The sequence below is a fragment of the Oryx dammah genome, unplaced genomic scaffold, assembly GCF_014754425.2.
Source record: "Oryx dammah isolate SB20612 unplaced genomic scaffold, SCBI_Odam_1.1 HiC_scaffold_18, whole genome shotgun sequence".
NCBI classification, from domain to species: domain Eukaryota; kingdom Metazoa; phylum Chordata; class Mammalia; order Artiodactyla; family Bovidae; genus Oryx; species Oryx dammah.
In genome coordinates this window covers 56,229,689-56,244,226 of record NW_024070202.1, presented here as the reverse complement: position 1 = coordinate 56,244,226, position 14,538 = coordinate 56,229,689, and the positions used below count along the sequence as shown (strand labels likewise).

The 14,538-nt window shown below is 40.9% G+C and overlaps 1 protein-coding gene and 1 long non-coding RNA gene across 5 annotated transcripts; one reads left to right on the top strand and one right to left on the bottom strand.

Moving 5' to 3' along the window:
- Positions 1-2,349: 2,349 nt before the first annotated feature.
- On the bottom strand, positions 2,350-5,012 carry LOC120877781. The gene is made up of 2 exons (XR_005724397.1): positions 4,869-5,012; positions 2,350-3,482 (listed from the first exon to the last, which is right to left on the bottom strand). It is a non-coding gene; the product is annotated as an uncharacterized LOC120877781 (long non-coding RNA).
- On the top strand, positions 3,542-14,095 carry LSMEM1 (leucine rich single-pass membrane protein 1). 4 transcript variants are annotated; one of them, XM_040260163.1, is made up of 5 exons: positions 3,542-4,137; positions 4,402-4,418; positions 7,783-7,914; positions 9,689-9,817; positions 13,505-14,095. In XM_040260163.1, the coding sequence occupies exons 3-5, from the start codon at positions 7,788-7,790 to the stop codon at positions 13,633-13,635; spliced, it is 387 nt and encodes a 128-aa protein (XP_040116097.1). In that variant the 5' UTR covers positions 3,542-4,137; positions 4,402-4,418; positions 7,783-7,787; the 3' UTR covers positions 13,636-14,095. The 4 variants fall into 4 exon arrangements, with proteins under 4 accessions (XP_040116097.1, XP_040116096.1, XP_040116093.1 ...); XM_040260162.1 differs by having other exon boundaries at positions 4,399-4,418; XM_040260159.1 differs by having other exon boundaries at positions 3,543-4,137; positions 4,298-4,418.
- Positions 14,096-14,538: the final 443 nt, after the last annotated feature.

Below are 14,538 nucleotides of genomic sequence, written 5' to 3'. Positions count from 1 at the left end.
AAATGGGGTAGGGGGAGTAAAACAGAACTTCCTTTTGTATATTTGGAAACATGAAAATAAATGAAAAAAGTGTAGCTATATATCGTTGACATTCCAGCTACTTTTAAGACCATTGTTTCTTGGTTGCCCCATGAGGTGCTTTTTTTTTTTTTACTTTATGGGAAGTTGTAGGCATTTTGACAGTGCACTAGGATTTTTTATTATAAAACTTTATGTTAAAATAACGTTGCACACATAATACCTGCAGTTTAGAATTTACAGATTTCTTTATATTAGTGCAGTAAACAGTAGTAAGAGTGGTAGAAGAAGCATGCAAATAAGGACCAAAATCCACAGAGGTGTTTTTTCTGAACTAGTCTATTCTGCCACATTTTCAACCCCTCCTGGAAGGTCTGATGCTCCCCTTGTTGGCTGCCTTATAGAGCTGTTACTGCTGCTGGGAGGGTGAGTTCCAGCCCTTGGATACAATGTGATGGAAAACAAACTTGGAATCTCAAACCTGGGGTTTCATGTTGTCACCTCTTTATATTCCAAGTAGTTCAGGACCATAGAGAAGAGGTTGTAAGCAGTATTTTTTCTAAATTTTCAATTTACTATATGTATATTTTAGAATATTAATGAATTTTTATTAAAGCAATGTATGGTAGTCATTTAGTCACTAGTTGTGTGCCGACTCCTGGCGACCCCCCGGACTGTAGCCTGCCAGGCTTCTCTGTCCATGGGATTTCCCGGGCAAGAATACTGGAGTGCGATGCAATTCATTTCCTTCTCAGGAGATCATCCCAACCCAGGAACTGAACCCCGGTCTCCTGCATTGCAGGCGGATTCTTGATACCACTGAGCCACCAGGGTTGTATATGTATAGTTTCAGTAGTTCTTCAGTGCTTATAAGCAAGTTAGTTCCCTGCTCCTTCCTTTCCCGTTTCTCAGGATTTCATTTCAGCCTTTATTTTTTTTCTAGCACTTTGGTTTCAGATTTCTAAGTAAAATGCTTATACAGATATTTCTTTATTATTTGATACGTAAGGATTTCTGCCCTTTTACTCCCCCCCACCAACTTTTTTTTTGCTAAATCAGCATCATTGTTTACATTAGTCACCACATTTTCTATTCGTTTCTGAACCAGATGGTTTCCTGTGCTTACATTACCGTTCTCATAGGACATCTTGTCTTGGTTTTATACATACATCATTTAACTCTTCCAGAACAGTCCCAATAAGTTTGTAAAACTCCTCTTTAACCTCTTTGTCACATGGTCAAAGCCCAAAAGAATATTGAATTCTTTGTTGTTTCAGTCTAGACTACTTTCTCTCATCTGATTGTCCCGTTCCACATCTCCTGGACCCCATGTCTTCACTATTAGATTACTTCCCTGTTAAAATGGAATGAGTGAAACTTCTGGGAATGAGTGTGTGGGAGGTCAATTATGTTGAAACTTTATGTGTCTAACAGGTACTTTGGCTTGGTATATAAAATTCTAGGTAGAAAACCAAACTTGGGATTTTGAAGGCATTGCTCTACTCAGTGTTGCCACAATGTCTGATGCAGTTTTACTTTCTGATTTATTTTGTTTTATTTTGTTCTTTGAATCTCCGTCTCTGCTGTAAAAATGTGTGGTACTGTGTTTTGGTAGACTGGCGATCTGGGAAATACTAAGTTCTTGATACCACCCTCCCATCCTCCACATAGACACATGTACATTTTCTGTGATCTGGGACTCCCATGAAATGTTGGAGCTGGTGGATGGAGCCTCTGGCCTTGCTTCTTTTTCTTTCTGGGAGAGATTGTAACAGTTTTCAGATCTTGCTGTTGCATTATATTTTTAGCTAACATGAAATTACCTGCCTGTATTTAGCTGTGTACTTCACTGTTGCCTTGAGTTCTGAGCCTGCTTGAATTCTGTAGGGTCCATCACTTACTCAGCAGTGATGGTCCTGTGACTGTCTGCTAAGGTACGTACCAATCACTTTGTCCTTCCTATGTTCAATACAGTTGCTGAAATCTTGCTCAGTATTGTTACCTCCTATGTTTATTATTATGGCTCTATAAAGTTTATTCTGCCTTTGTTACTGGAGTTTTGGGAGGAAGAAGAGGTAAGCAGGTATTAATTGTATATTAAATTTATTGAAGGGTGCCTTTTTTGAAATTGATGGGTAGTTGCTAGGCAGGATAACGGGATTCACTGTGAAAGTGCTTGAGTTTTCTTCAGAGCAGTAAAATGGTGTAGGATAGACCAATTATTCCTTGATACTGGTTAACCTTGCTGGCTTACAGGAATTTAAAATGGTCCCTGCCTAGTAAGTTCTTTGAGGTTTAGTCATTCATTTTGAATCAGTTGGCATCTTTGACTCACGTCTTTGATAGCATATGCTTTAATTTCCTGGGAATGAGATATAATATTTGAAAGAAAAACCCAGAAACAGTTGAAAATATCCCCAAATTGATCAATTCTTGTGAAAATACCTGTTTTCCTCTTGTGACTCAAAACTCTTCAGGATGTGACCTTTTAGATACATAGCAGATAAAGTGAAGTAGATTATCTTGCTTTGCTCTTAAGTGTTTCTCCAGAAGTCTACCTGGTCATACACCATAAAAAAACCTCATCCCCCTCTGGTGTAAAATATGGTTGAATCCAGACTTTGGTGTGAGGAACTGTCAATTTCCATTTTCCTCATCCTTGAGGGCAAAAGTGGGTGACTAATACTTCAAGGGTTAGGTTTACAGAAGAGAGAAAAACACATAGTCAGTGTTCAAAATGAGGCTTTTTTTTCTTTAAAGAATAGATGGTTAAATAGATCGGGTATTTGGGAGATTAAAGCTGAACATGATGATTAAAATAGCAAACATTCTTATTTTTTCAAGAAATTTTGCTTAACAATGCATTATGTGCTTCGGAGAAAAAAGTTAACTAGTTACAGTCTTCCTTCATGAATTGGTCCTCAGTTATAGACGAAACTTTAAAAGGTGACATCCCTTTTCCCCCAAAGGAGAGTGAAGTCCATACTAATTTTGTAGAGCAAACATTTTCTAATTGATGTGCTCAAGGCTGAGTTAATGTCTCTCAGTTCAGTTAGTTCAGTTGCATCCAACTCTTTGCGACCCCATGGACTACAGCTCGGGAGGCTTCCCTGTCCATCACCAATTCCTGGAGCTTGCTCAAACTAATGTACGTTGAGTCAACGATGCCATCCAACCATCTCATCCTTTGTTGTCCCCTTCTCCTGCCTTCAATCTTTCCCAGCATCATGGTCTTTTCCAATGAGTCAGTTCTTTACATCAAGTGGCCAAATTATTGGAGCTTTGGCTTCAGCATCAGTCCTTCCAGTGAATATTCAGGACTGATTTCCTTTAGGATTGACTGGCTTGATCTTGCAGTCCAAGGGACTCTCTCAAGAGTCTTCTCCAACACCACAGTTCAAAAGCATCAGTTCCTTGGTGCTCAGCTTTCTTTATGGTTCAGCTCTTGCATCCATACGTGGCTGCTGGGAAAACCATAGCTTTGATTAGATGGACCTTTGTCAGCAAAGTAATGTCTGTCTAGTCATGGCAATAGAGAGTAGGATTATAAAGGGTTACATATCCGTTTACCACTTAATCATTAGTATCCTGCCCAGATAGTCTGGGGCAGTGGGCCTGTGGGATTGTCTCACCACAGCTTTTCTGTACACCAGAGGGCACATGCTCCTTGACATGTGAGAGAGAACCACATCAAAGGCTGACATTCCTGAGAAAGGAGGATGCGTTAAAAACTCACAGAATAAAGCCTTTGAAAAGGAAAGTTGATGAGACGAAGTGCTTCCGTCACCAGCAGTGGGACAGTGGGTCAGTAGCCCTGTAATCTCCCACACACCGTCCCCTTTTTTAGCTGCTGGAAGCCCTGGAGTCCCCTGACCTGCTCTCACCCTGGTTAGACTTGTCACAACCTTATTCTCTTCCTGTTGACTGTCATCCTCTGATTGGTCTGGAGTCTTGTGTGGTTAGCTGTCAGTGGCAGCTCCAGCCTGCTTCCCCATATTTATACATCTGAGCTCCCCGTGGCAGAATGCAGGAGCTGGGTCAGGTTTCATATCAGCCAAATAAGGACATAAGTCTCCGTCCAGTAAGAACCTCATCAGTTACCAATTAAATCAAGGCATGGTAGGATTTTTTTTTTTTCTTTTTAAAGCACAGTTTCAGTAATATATTTATTTAAACCTTAGACATCGGAAAAAATCAATATTTGGAATCTTAACTGCTTGGCTAAATTAACACTGGATATAGACCAACAGTTTCACACTGGGGTTTATGGGCCTTCTAGGAGCACCCGTGTGCTGAAGGAAGGCAAAGAACTACAGAATTTCTAGAAAGTCTTATAGTTGCTTCTGAATATTCCACCCCTCCCATCCCCTGGCAACCCAGCAGTCAAAGCTCACGTTTTTGTAAGTAACTTGCATGCTGTTACTCTCAAGAGACTGAATTCTGATTCTTGAGGTTGGGATGTCTTTTGTTGCATGTGCTGTGTGCTTTTCTAACTTGTGATAGAAATGATTTAGACTTGATTTAAAAAGTTACTTCCTGAATGTGAAGAGGCACTGACTCTGAAATGGAATTAAAGAACAAATTACCATGACTCACTCAATAAAGCTTCTATTAGCTTTGAATTAAGCTCTATTATATCAATTCTGATTTTGTAGCAAGCAATACCCATGTAAGTTATTTCTGTGGTATGATACCAAGCACCTTTGGGAAAAACTAAAGAGCAAAGCAAACTTTCATAAACAATTACATTGGTCAGAATGTTTATTAGTAGGCAGTCAAAGAATTCTTAAAAGACCAAAAGAACCAGCTGTTAGTATTGATCTAAACTGGAGAAAAATGAAATTACTTACATGTTTGCGCTAAAGGTATTAATATTAGAAAGGTTCTGGGAAACGGATGCAGCTTTGCAGATTTGCACAGCGCAGTCAAGGAGGGTCAAGTTAGAGAAGTGCAGAATTTAGTAACACTCTGGCTTTTCCAGCCGTGCTGGTTGTTCTCAGATGCCCCTCATACAGGAATGCCAATGATAGCAACAACTGGGTGTCAAACAGCTGTGGGTCCTGGTCTGAGGGCCATGTGATCTTGTATCCATTTACTCATAGGGTCGTTTGCTGACTCTTACTGGCCACGAACCACCCCCCAACTTGGTTTTCTCACTGGCTCTTTATTTGCCATTTGCATGTTGCACTTAATTTAAAAATGCATTGAAATCGCATCTATAGTATTTACATTGTGACTTTATCCAAATGAAGATTATTCCTTTCAGAGCACTTTTCAATCTAAGTTGTTTGTTATCTTAGTGATTTTGGATTTGATGTTGCATTGAATTACTTAAGTTGACAGCAAGGCTAGTAATTTGAAGATTTTATTAGCTGCATGGCTCTTAAGTCAGTTTTTGTGGCTATGATTTTCTAGCTAGTCTTCTACTTTGTAAATGCTGATTAAGCCTCAGTATGAGACTTAAGCAATGGCAGTTGCATTCCTAAAGGGGAAGCTAAGGCTCAAGGATGGCAAGTCAGATCCAAAAATGAAGCACATGTCAGCTACCAAGCCTAAAATAGAAGCCGTGTTTAAATTATGATCCTGTGAGTGACACAACCTTTATGCCTCATCCAATATTAGTGTTTGGGATAGCAAAGTGTAAAGTGATGATAAAATATAAAACGCTTTTAAAAGAGTAGTTTAGACATTTGTAACCATGCATCAGTCAACACTTTTGGTTTTATCTAAGAAAGAATCAATTTGATTGATCTCTTAGGCCCTTCTGCTCTATATGCTGTCTTTTTAGTTGTTGTTTCTGGTCACTCAGAGTCATTCCCCTCAGAATGCTCCATGAAGGATATTTGGAATTCAGTATATCTAAAGTGCTTCAGTAGTATCTTATCTAAAATATTCAGAGTTAGTTGTTCTTGTTAATTAAAATTTCAGAATAACTGAAATGCCCTTTTAGTTTTAGACATTAAAAAAAAAATGTTAACTAGTCCATAACTTTACAAGCTCACTGGTTTTCTTAGCTAGGGTTCTGGTGGCATGTTTTTTTACAAGTACTAATAGGTTTTTAGGCATTGCTAGGCATTTGATGGGTTTTAATGTTTTTAGAATGCAGTTTAATCTGTTTATTAAATGACTGATTACCATTTCTGAATTTTGTTTCTCCTAACTTTAATCATATTTCTCTTTATTCAGTAGCTGGGTATTAAAGGAAATTTTTAAAATGTTAAAAGGAAGTCAATAGTGTGTTGCCATATATAGGCAGACATGAAGCTTATTGCATCGCTTTTACTAAAGTTCAGATAGATAATGAAGATTTTTAACTTCAGTTTTATGTTAGTGTTCTTATTATTAACAGCTTCAAATTCCTTTTGAAATAGTGAGATTTAAATCCTAGATAAAATATTTTAGGTATTGGCTTCTAAACTTGGCACTGGACTTTTGAAGAATAGAATGGGTACTTACCCTACAGAGTGCTCAGTCAGTTGAGGAAATCAAAGAAATAAGCAAATAAATGTGATGAAATGTACAGATGTTACGATGGAAGAATGTACAGCATCCAGCAAGGGGACAAAGGAAAGACAGGTTGCAGGTGACGTTTGAGCTGAGTCTTCACAAAGGATTAGGGAAGGTGGTAGAGAAGAAATGTCACACAGGGAAGGGGCAGTGATCTCAGAAGCAAGAGGCCTGCTTCCAGCTCTGCACCTAGCTAATGTGTGATCTTGGGCATTTACCTTCTGAACTTCAGTTTCCTCATTTGTGGAAAGACAAGGGGCTAAATGAGAGCATGTCTAAAATCCTTTCTCAATCAAAAAAATCACACATCATTCATTTTATGAAAAGAGATCACTGTGAAAGAGAAAGCTTTGATAGCAATTGGAATTTGTCTTCCTAGAACCTTCTTTTCATGTAATTAAAATGCCACAAGTTCTCTGTTGTGCTAGAGAGACAACTTAAAAAGAGAACTTCTCAATCTGTTCTGATTTTTTCAGTGTAGCTCGAACTTATGCTGTCATTAGAGAATATTACCTTAAATATAAACCACAATTTCAGAATTACTACATAAGTGGCCAAAATCTAAGGGAGCTCGGGGGAGGAGACCTCAGAGGTCCTGAAGTTTAGCCTCCAACAGCTGCAGGATTTCTCTCTGTATCATCTTAATTTGCTAAGATTTTGTCTGTTGCTAAGATTTTGTGTGTAATGACTAAAGAATACATTTAAGATATGAACTTCTAGCATATTGAGGGAGAATATAAAAAGTATAGTTTTGTATTAAAAGCCTATTCTATTAGAATAGTTCACAATATTTGCTTCTTCTTTTAGAAGCTTTATGGCCACAGGCTTGCTTGGCATAATTTTGTCTTTTTATGTGTTTAAACATAGTCTTTTTGCACAAAGGATTTGAGAAGTCTCACCAGAATATGAAATATTTAAAAATCAGTTACAAAATTAAAAAAAAAAAAAAAAACCCAGGTAAAGTATAGACAAAATTGAGAAATCTGAGCAGGAGGAAGGAGCATGTTCTACAAGCAGGGTATTATAGCATTAAAATTGTGCCACACACTTGACTCTGAGCTCCCTGATAAGCAAAGCAAAAAGAAGAGTTACAGTGTCATCCCCCAAAGGAAAAGCTAACTTTTCTAGCCCTTCTTCTTCTGGCAGTCATATATGTGGGTAGGTCTTCATGTGCTGGCCCAGCTTCCTGTGGGCTGTGATATGAAGGCCAGCTCCCCAGCCCAGCCTCTCTGGTTTAACGGCAATGTTTTCTTCCAGAGACAATGAAACGTACTTCCCAGGACAGCGGCTCTCGCAGCATTCCTGAAGATAGAAAGCTTTATGTTGTGGATTCCATAAACGATCTGAACAAACTAAACCTCTGTCCTGCCGGATCACAGCAGCTGTTCCGTACGTGTGCCCTCCCAGGCTTGGCGGCCAGTCCTGGCTTCTAGGTCACCTAAAAATAGACAGTGCTGAGCTGGGCCTGTGGGTGTGGTGGGGGTGGGGTGGGCATTAGAGTTGCTATTTAGTATTAAGCAATGTTTGCTTTTGCTTTCTGAATACTTGCCAGGCTTATGGGCTTTCCTGGCTCTTAAGCAGGATTCGAACTCTAATCTTCAAAAGTTCTGACGTTTCCTCTGGAGTTTCTCTCCCTGGGAAGAAGTGGAGGCTGTGAGATGGCCTCCCAGAGGCTAATTCATGCCTCTTGGCTTCTTCTGTGCCCTCTGGTGACCACAGCCAGGTCACTGAGTGTGCCCACTCTCTTAGACAGATCTGACTTCATAGCAGATTGCTGAGAAAATGTTCCACACATTTACCCAGTATAACAAAGATCATTCATGTTCTGTTGGGCAGAAAAGTCATCTTCATCTTTTTAAATTTACAAATCTCCTCAATGAACACATTAGAAAGAAGAGGGGGAAAACAAAATAAAAATATGTGTTTCTTGTCCCCTAAATATTATAAATGAGTTCTATCAGGTTATTTGAGCCCCATCTTTTCTAGTTTAAATGCTGACCTTCCAACTCGGGATAAATGTCCACTTGTTGATGTTTCACATGTACTCGAAACTCATACTGTCCCAATTTTATGTCTATTATTTCTCTTCTGTATCCTTTTTGAATGCTTGTTTTTCTCTTTCATTCATTCAGAATTTCACCGGTTTTTACTACAGTTGGTCTTAATAAAGGTTGGTGTTTGAGTGCCAGCTTATGCCTTGGCTGTGATTAGGAAGGAAAAGCTGTGGAGGGTGTGAGGCAGGATGTCTTTATAAAGCATGGGACCTCTGCCCCCATCTCTCCGTAATCAAGTAGCAGAGGGTGTGGGACTGCTACATAGTAGGAGAAAATACAGAAGGTAATTCAAGGATCCTCATGATCCCAAGTTTCTATATTTATTTTTCAATTTAATTTGGGTGTTATTAAGCAAATAGGCCTTACAAAGCAGCGACCAAATGCAGACAGTTCATGGTTTGGGTGAGCCAAGCTTAGTTGCATTCTCAGTTCAACGGCAAAGCATTTAAGAGAATCTTGCTTTCAGAGCATGTCCATCCTAAAAAACAACTTTAAGAAACCAAGTACATCAGGCTCATTTTGATATTGTTGTGTAATAGATGTAGGAATAGCTTGTTATTTTTACAGGAAATAAAGTTTTCTGGGAGATATCTCAGAATGCTTAGACTTTCACCCAGAGTTAGTGACCCACAGCCAGCTGTGTTGTATTCTTGGGTCACTTTAGGGAAAAGGGCAATAGAGCCTCTGTCACTCCGAATCCTTAAGTTCTTTATACCACCCCACCCCCACCCCATGCAAAAGAAGAATCCTTGTCCAGCTACATCAGTGTTAACATGATCATCAAAGAATTTTCCAAACAGGGGTCACAGAGACAGCTTGACCAGGCTTGTTCTTTGAATATACTAATAGAAAAGAAGGTGAAACATTCTCAAAGAGCACTAGTGCAAAGACATTTCTAAAGCATAAGTCTCTTTTCAGAGTGATCAGAGGGAAAATGGGTGTATCCCTTATTCACATCTTTTTTTTTTTCTCTTTAATTTTATTGGAGTATAGTTGATTTACAATGTTGTATCATCTTACATCTCTAACACTGGGGGACTGTTCAGTTCACTGACAGCCTGTATGCTGAGGAGTCCTGTTTTCTTTTGTTGTTATTTGTTTCACATCAGCTCTAGAGGAGAAACTCCAGGACGTCAGCACTGATTCAGGAAATGGAAGCCACAGTCTGTTTTTGGTGGGGCTGATCATCGTGCTGATTATCAGCCTGGTACTGGTTTCCTTTGTGATATTTCTGATAGGTAGGTACCACTGACACTCTTTTCATCACTGCTTTGCCCTGACTTGACAGCTGGTTGTTTAGCTTTGCTTCCATAAGGAGGCAGTGCTTCCTGGCACCCAGTACTGCCACAGGAGGACGAGAGGGCATGGATGCCCAGGGCACCCTGCTGCTCTGGGTGGGTCACTGGGCACACAGAAACCCTCCATGCCAGGAGTTCGCAGACTTGGATATTGTTTCTGTACCACTTTAATTTCTCACCCAGAGTCCCTAGCTGCTAATGGTAGGCAGCTTACCCTAGTTAATTCTGGGTTTTCTTATTCCAACCCACAGTTTCTGCGTGAATTTGGCCTGTAACTTTCAGTCACCCTCCCAGTTTTCCTCACTTCTCTGAAATCAGTTAGAAGTATCAGCTGGGCTTGTGCAAGGGCCCAGAGGCAGGGCTGGGATGTGAGGTGATCGCTTGTCTGTTGCATGACACGTCTGGGCTGGGGTCTCGCCTGCCCTTGCCCTGGGCCCTGCACGTCCGTCTTTGAGTGGTGGCCCACGCTTTCCCACACGGCTCCTCAGCCAAGAGATCCCCCGAGGTCTAAGTGCCACTGTCTTCTCTGCCTCAGGTTGGGGAGGGGTGCTGCCCACGCAGTGTTGCCCTCTCCTTATGTGTGCTGCCCCGTCAGGGGAGCCCCCCGCGTTCTCTCTGAGCAGTCCCCTGTAGACCACCATCTGGAGTTACTTCGGTTCTCCCACACCCACTAAGAGTGGAAGAGCCTGAGAAGAGGGAGTCATCCTTGACACCCTTTTGCCTGCATCCACCACAGTCATTTCTTCTGCCCTGCAGGCCTTGTAGCCTTCACAAAGCCTAAATGAGAAGTGGATTCCATGTGTTTGAAATGCCTCTAATTCAAGTTCACTCAGGATTAGTGCAGGAAGCAGTGGTGGTGATGGGAGGTGGGCAGAGGGCATGACTCTCACAGCTTCTAACCGCTTTTCCTCCCCAAAACTTCATCTCCCATCCAGCTTAAAGCTCTATCTCTGGCCTAGGTTTCAGAGCTGGCGTGAGGGGATGATATAATTTAATTGCTTCTCTGTCACCTTGCTAATGCCCTTTTGCACTTAGAAGCTACAGTGTGAACTATCCTGACAATAACGGTACCCTTGGATCTGATTATTCTATGGAGGAGGGTTGGCCCTGAACCTGCTGGGCTGGAAAGAGCATGTAGGTTATTCTTCAGAAATGTTATACCACAAAAGATGCTGCAAATATCATCCCGCCTCACTGTCTGGGAAAATGACTGAGTTAAACTATTGGGAAATTTTAGGTATGTCTGCTATACAGGGAAGCAGCCCAGAAGGAGTGCTCTCTTTTGTGGGAAAAGACTAACGGTAATGATAATCTAAAATGTGATGTATTGCGTTCTCACTCTCTCCCAGGCACGATGGTAAACATTCATGTCTGCTCACTACCTCATAACAATTCTATTGTGTGGGACCTGTTGTTATTCTGGTTTTATCAATGCTGAAACTAAAGCTTAGAGAGATTAATTACTGTGCTGAAGGTCCAGAGACAAGGGTGCCTAATCAGGGCTCAGAGACACCCCTGCCTGGCATCAAATACCATGTTCTTTATTACCATATTATACCCTCTTCTACAAATAGGATTTATTTTATGTTTGGTTCTAGGGTTTTATATTGAGGGCAAAGTCATATCAAGAAACAGAAAGAAGATGTGAATAAAGAAGAATGTCTTTTTATTGGACAATTACTCTGTGCCAGATGCATTAAATTCATTATCTTAAATCTTTACCCTTCAAGGTAGTGTCTAATATTTCTATTTTACTGATGAAAGGTGAAAGCCCAGAGAGTTTAACTCTCCCTGTTTATTCAGCTAATCTGAGGCAGGACTGGGATTCATACTCTGGCCCATCTGCCTCCAGAACTCCTGGCACTCCACTGCCTTTTGTAGTAATAATAAGAGGCTTCCTGCGGTTTGCAGATAAACTTTAGCCCAACCTAAGACCAGAGTTGGCACATGCTTGCAGGCTTAGTCAGTCAGTTGTGTCTGATTCTTTGCTACCCCATGAACTGTAGCCTGCCAGACTCCTCTGTCCATGGGGATTCTCCAGGCAAGAACACTGGAGTGGGTTGCCATGCCCTCCTCCAGGGGATCTTCCCAACCCAGAGATCAAACCCAGGTCTCCCGCATTGCAGGTGGATTCTTTACCATTCTTTACAGGCCTCTGTAAATGAACTTGGCCTGTGCTCATCTTTGAAGAGGAAACCTTTCTGCTCTCACTGGGATTTGGTGCAGATTTGTATCATTTTAACTGAAGTGTAAGAACTTATATCTGACATTTTTATGCAAGAGAAATAGGCTATTTTACGTTGATTACATTGATTAAACTATTGGACCTTGTGTTTTTGTTACAATCTCTGTTCTAAAGAGGAATACCGGACAGCAAGGGTAGATTACACAGGATGCCTACCTGCCTCTGTAGGTTTACAGGGGCCAAGCAATGTTAGATATGAGGTGTGTGGGATGTGATTAAGTATTGCCTTCATTTTAAAAATGGTTCTATGGTCTAGTGAGTTTGAGAATTTCTAGGTTAGTAATACTCAAGGTATTTCATTTTACTTTTTGTGAATTTCCAAAATGCAAGTCAGTATATGATTTTTCTCTAATGTTTTTGCATATAGAATCCTTTTTCTCTTTTGGAATTTAATTTGGAGCTAATATATTGTGGAACAGACTTAATCCAACATGCCTGCTACTCCCTTTTGTGTTTGATGCATGTAGAAGGTTCCAGAGAGAGGAAAGGATGTTGTGTGCTGTGGATTTACATGTTTCACACTTTTCTCCAGGAGCGAGTGGTATTTCTTCTGTCTGGCTCTGCACCAACACACCCACGTTCTAGAGCACAGTTCATCCAAACATAATTTTCAGACACAAAGGGGAGGCAGCTTCTGGGCAGCAGTTTGTCCCAAGGCTGGAAGCTGAAGCTCTGATGCCTTCCCACATTAGTTGCTGGGCAAACTCGGTGGTGTGTCACCACCTGCATTAGTTCCTGAAAGCTATCTTGGAAAACACTTGCCTGAAATGGAAATGATACAGAGTCCATGTATTAAATACTGATTTTGTGCTGCCTTTCTTGGAAATTTTAACTGCCAAGTAGGCCTCAGAGTGCTCCACTCCCCGGCTTACTTAATACCCAGGGGCTCTATTTATTTTGGAAATATGGTCTCTCTACTCTCAGAGAGGCTGGGGAGAATTATTATTATACATTCATTATGAACTGGTAATTTAGAACCAGGAGACCTATGGGTTGGAACCCAAAATATCTCACCTCCCAAATGATGAGTGAAAAACCTTTGCTGAGAACAGGTCTCAGAATGAGATAACAATCCCTTCTCCGGGGATAATCAGACACTGGCAGTTTTCCTGTGGTTGTTCACACAATGTATTTCTCAGCCAAAATCTGAGCAGAGCTGCCAAAGGTAGTCAAGTCTGGCACAAAAGGGTTGTAAAAATAATTCACTTCATAGGAAACTTCAGTAGTTTCTCTCCCGGGCCTCTGGGCTGCATGGGCTATTGGAGCAGAGGATTTGCCAAGACGGCATCTCAGTTCCCAGCTGAACACCCTCATGGGCTCTGATAAGTCGCGATGGCACATGCTGGAAACAAGCATAACGCTATCTATTTTTCACTTTTAAGTTCAAACCGAAAACAAGATGGAAGATGTGTCAAGACGACTAGCAGCTGAAGGAAAGGACATAGATGATCTTAAGAAAATCAACAGCATCATTGTAAAGCGACTCAACCAGCTGGACTCAGAACAGAGCTAAAGAAATGAATCGTCCAAGAGCAACTGCTAACACCTGAGCTTCTCACGGTCCAGGGAGGGTGTATGGTTTAAGAACCACCAAGGGTATTTCTGTGGCTCTTGAAAGGCTGAGTTTCAATTACAGGGATGGGAGCAACTCCAAGGCAAGGGGGGCTGGGGGCAGCTGCCAGAAAGGGGCTTGCTTTGTGGGAGTGTCCTTCAGCTTTCATGGGCTCAAGGGTGGGAGGTATGGAGGAGAGACAACAATAAATGAGAAAGGGAATTTGGCTCTGCACATGCAGCTTCTTTTACCAAAGGAGGTTTGTCACCAAAATAAGGTCACAGTGCCCAGTAAAGTTCATGACCCTCATGTATCTTTATGAACTTCCGGGAAAGCCTAAAGGATTCGTTGAATTGTTTGTATTCAAGGGAATCAGGTGATAATTCTTTTCAATAAAAGAGATTCTGCTCAGGTGATTATACTTGACTCTTACTTCTTCAGGGATGGGGGATGGAGCTATTTGCCTACAGCTATTTGTTGATAGTAAAGTGCATATGGTAGGGTGGGGACCACAGGAGAGAGCCTGAGTTATTCAAATAATGTTTATTGAACTGTTGCTTTTTGCAAACCACTGTATTCTACAGAAGTTTACATTCAAGTGGGGAACAAAGGAGATATGTAGTTATATATAGATATATGAGCTTTTTGGCTTTCCGACAGGAAAAAAAAATCCTTCAGTAACCCACTGATTAATTGTGCAGAAATCTGCTAGGTTTATAGGTTATAGGTTTATTAAATTGCAGTGAGAAATTGTATATTTGGAATATTTGGAACCTGCCGTGTTTCACCACAAAAGGTAAGGCACAGAGTTTGTGAAATTAGACATGCTGCAATATAAATGAGTTTAAAAGTACGAATCTTAGA

What these genes read in the sequence shown, in the direction of transcription:
- LSMEM1 (XM_040260163.1), top strand. Translation starts at nt 7,788, where the DNA reads ATGAAACGTACTTCCCAGGACAGCGGCTCTCGCAGCATTCCTGAAGAT. An exon ending in CGGATCACAGCAGCTGTTCC is followed by an intron (nt 7,915 to 9,688) that starts GTACGTGTGCCC and finishes GTTTCACATCAG; the next exon opens with CTCTAGAGGAGAAACTCCAG. An exon ending in CTTTGTGATATTTCTGATAG is followed by an intron (nt 9,818 to 13,504) that starts GTAGGTACCACT and finishes TTCACTTTTAAG; the next exon opens with TTCAAACCGAAAACAAGATG.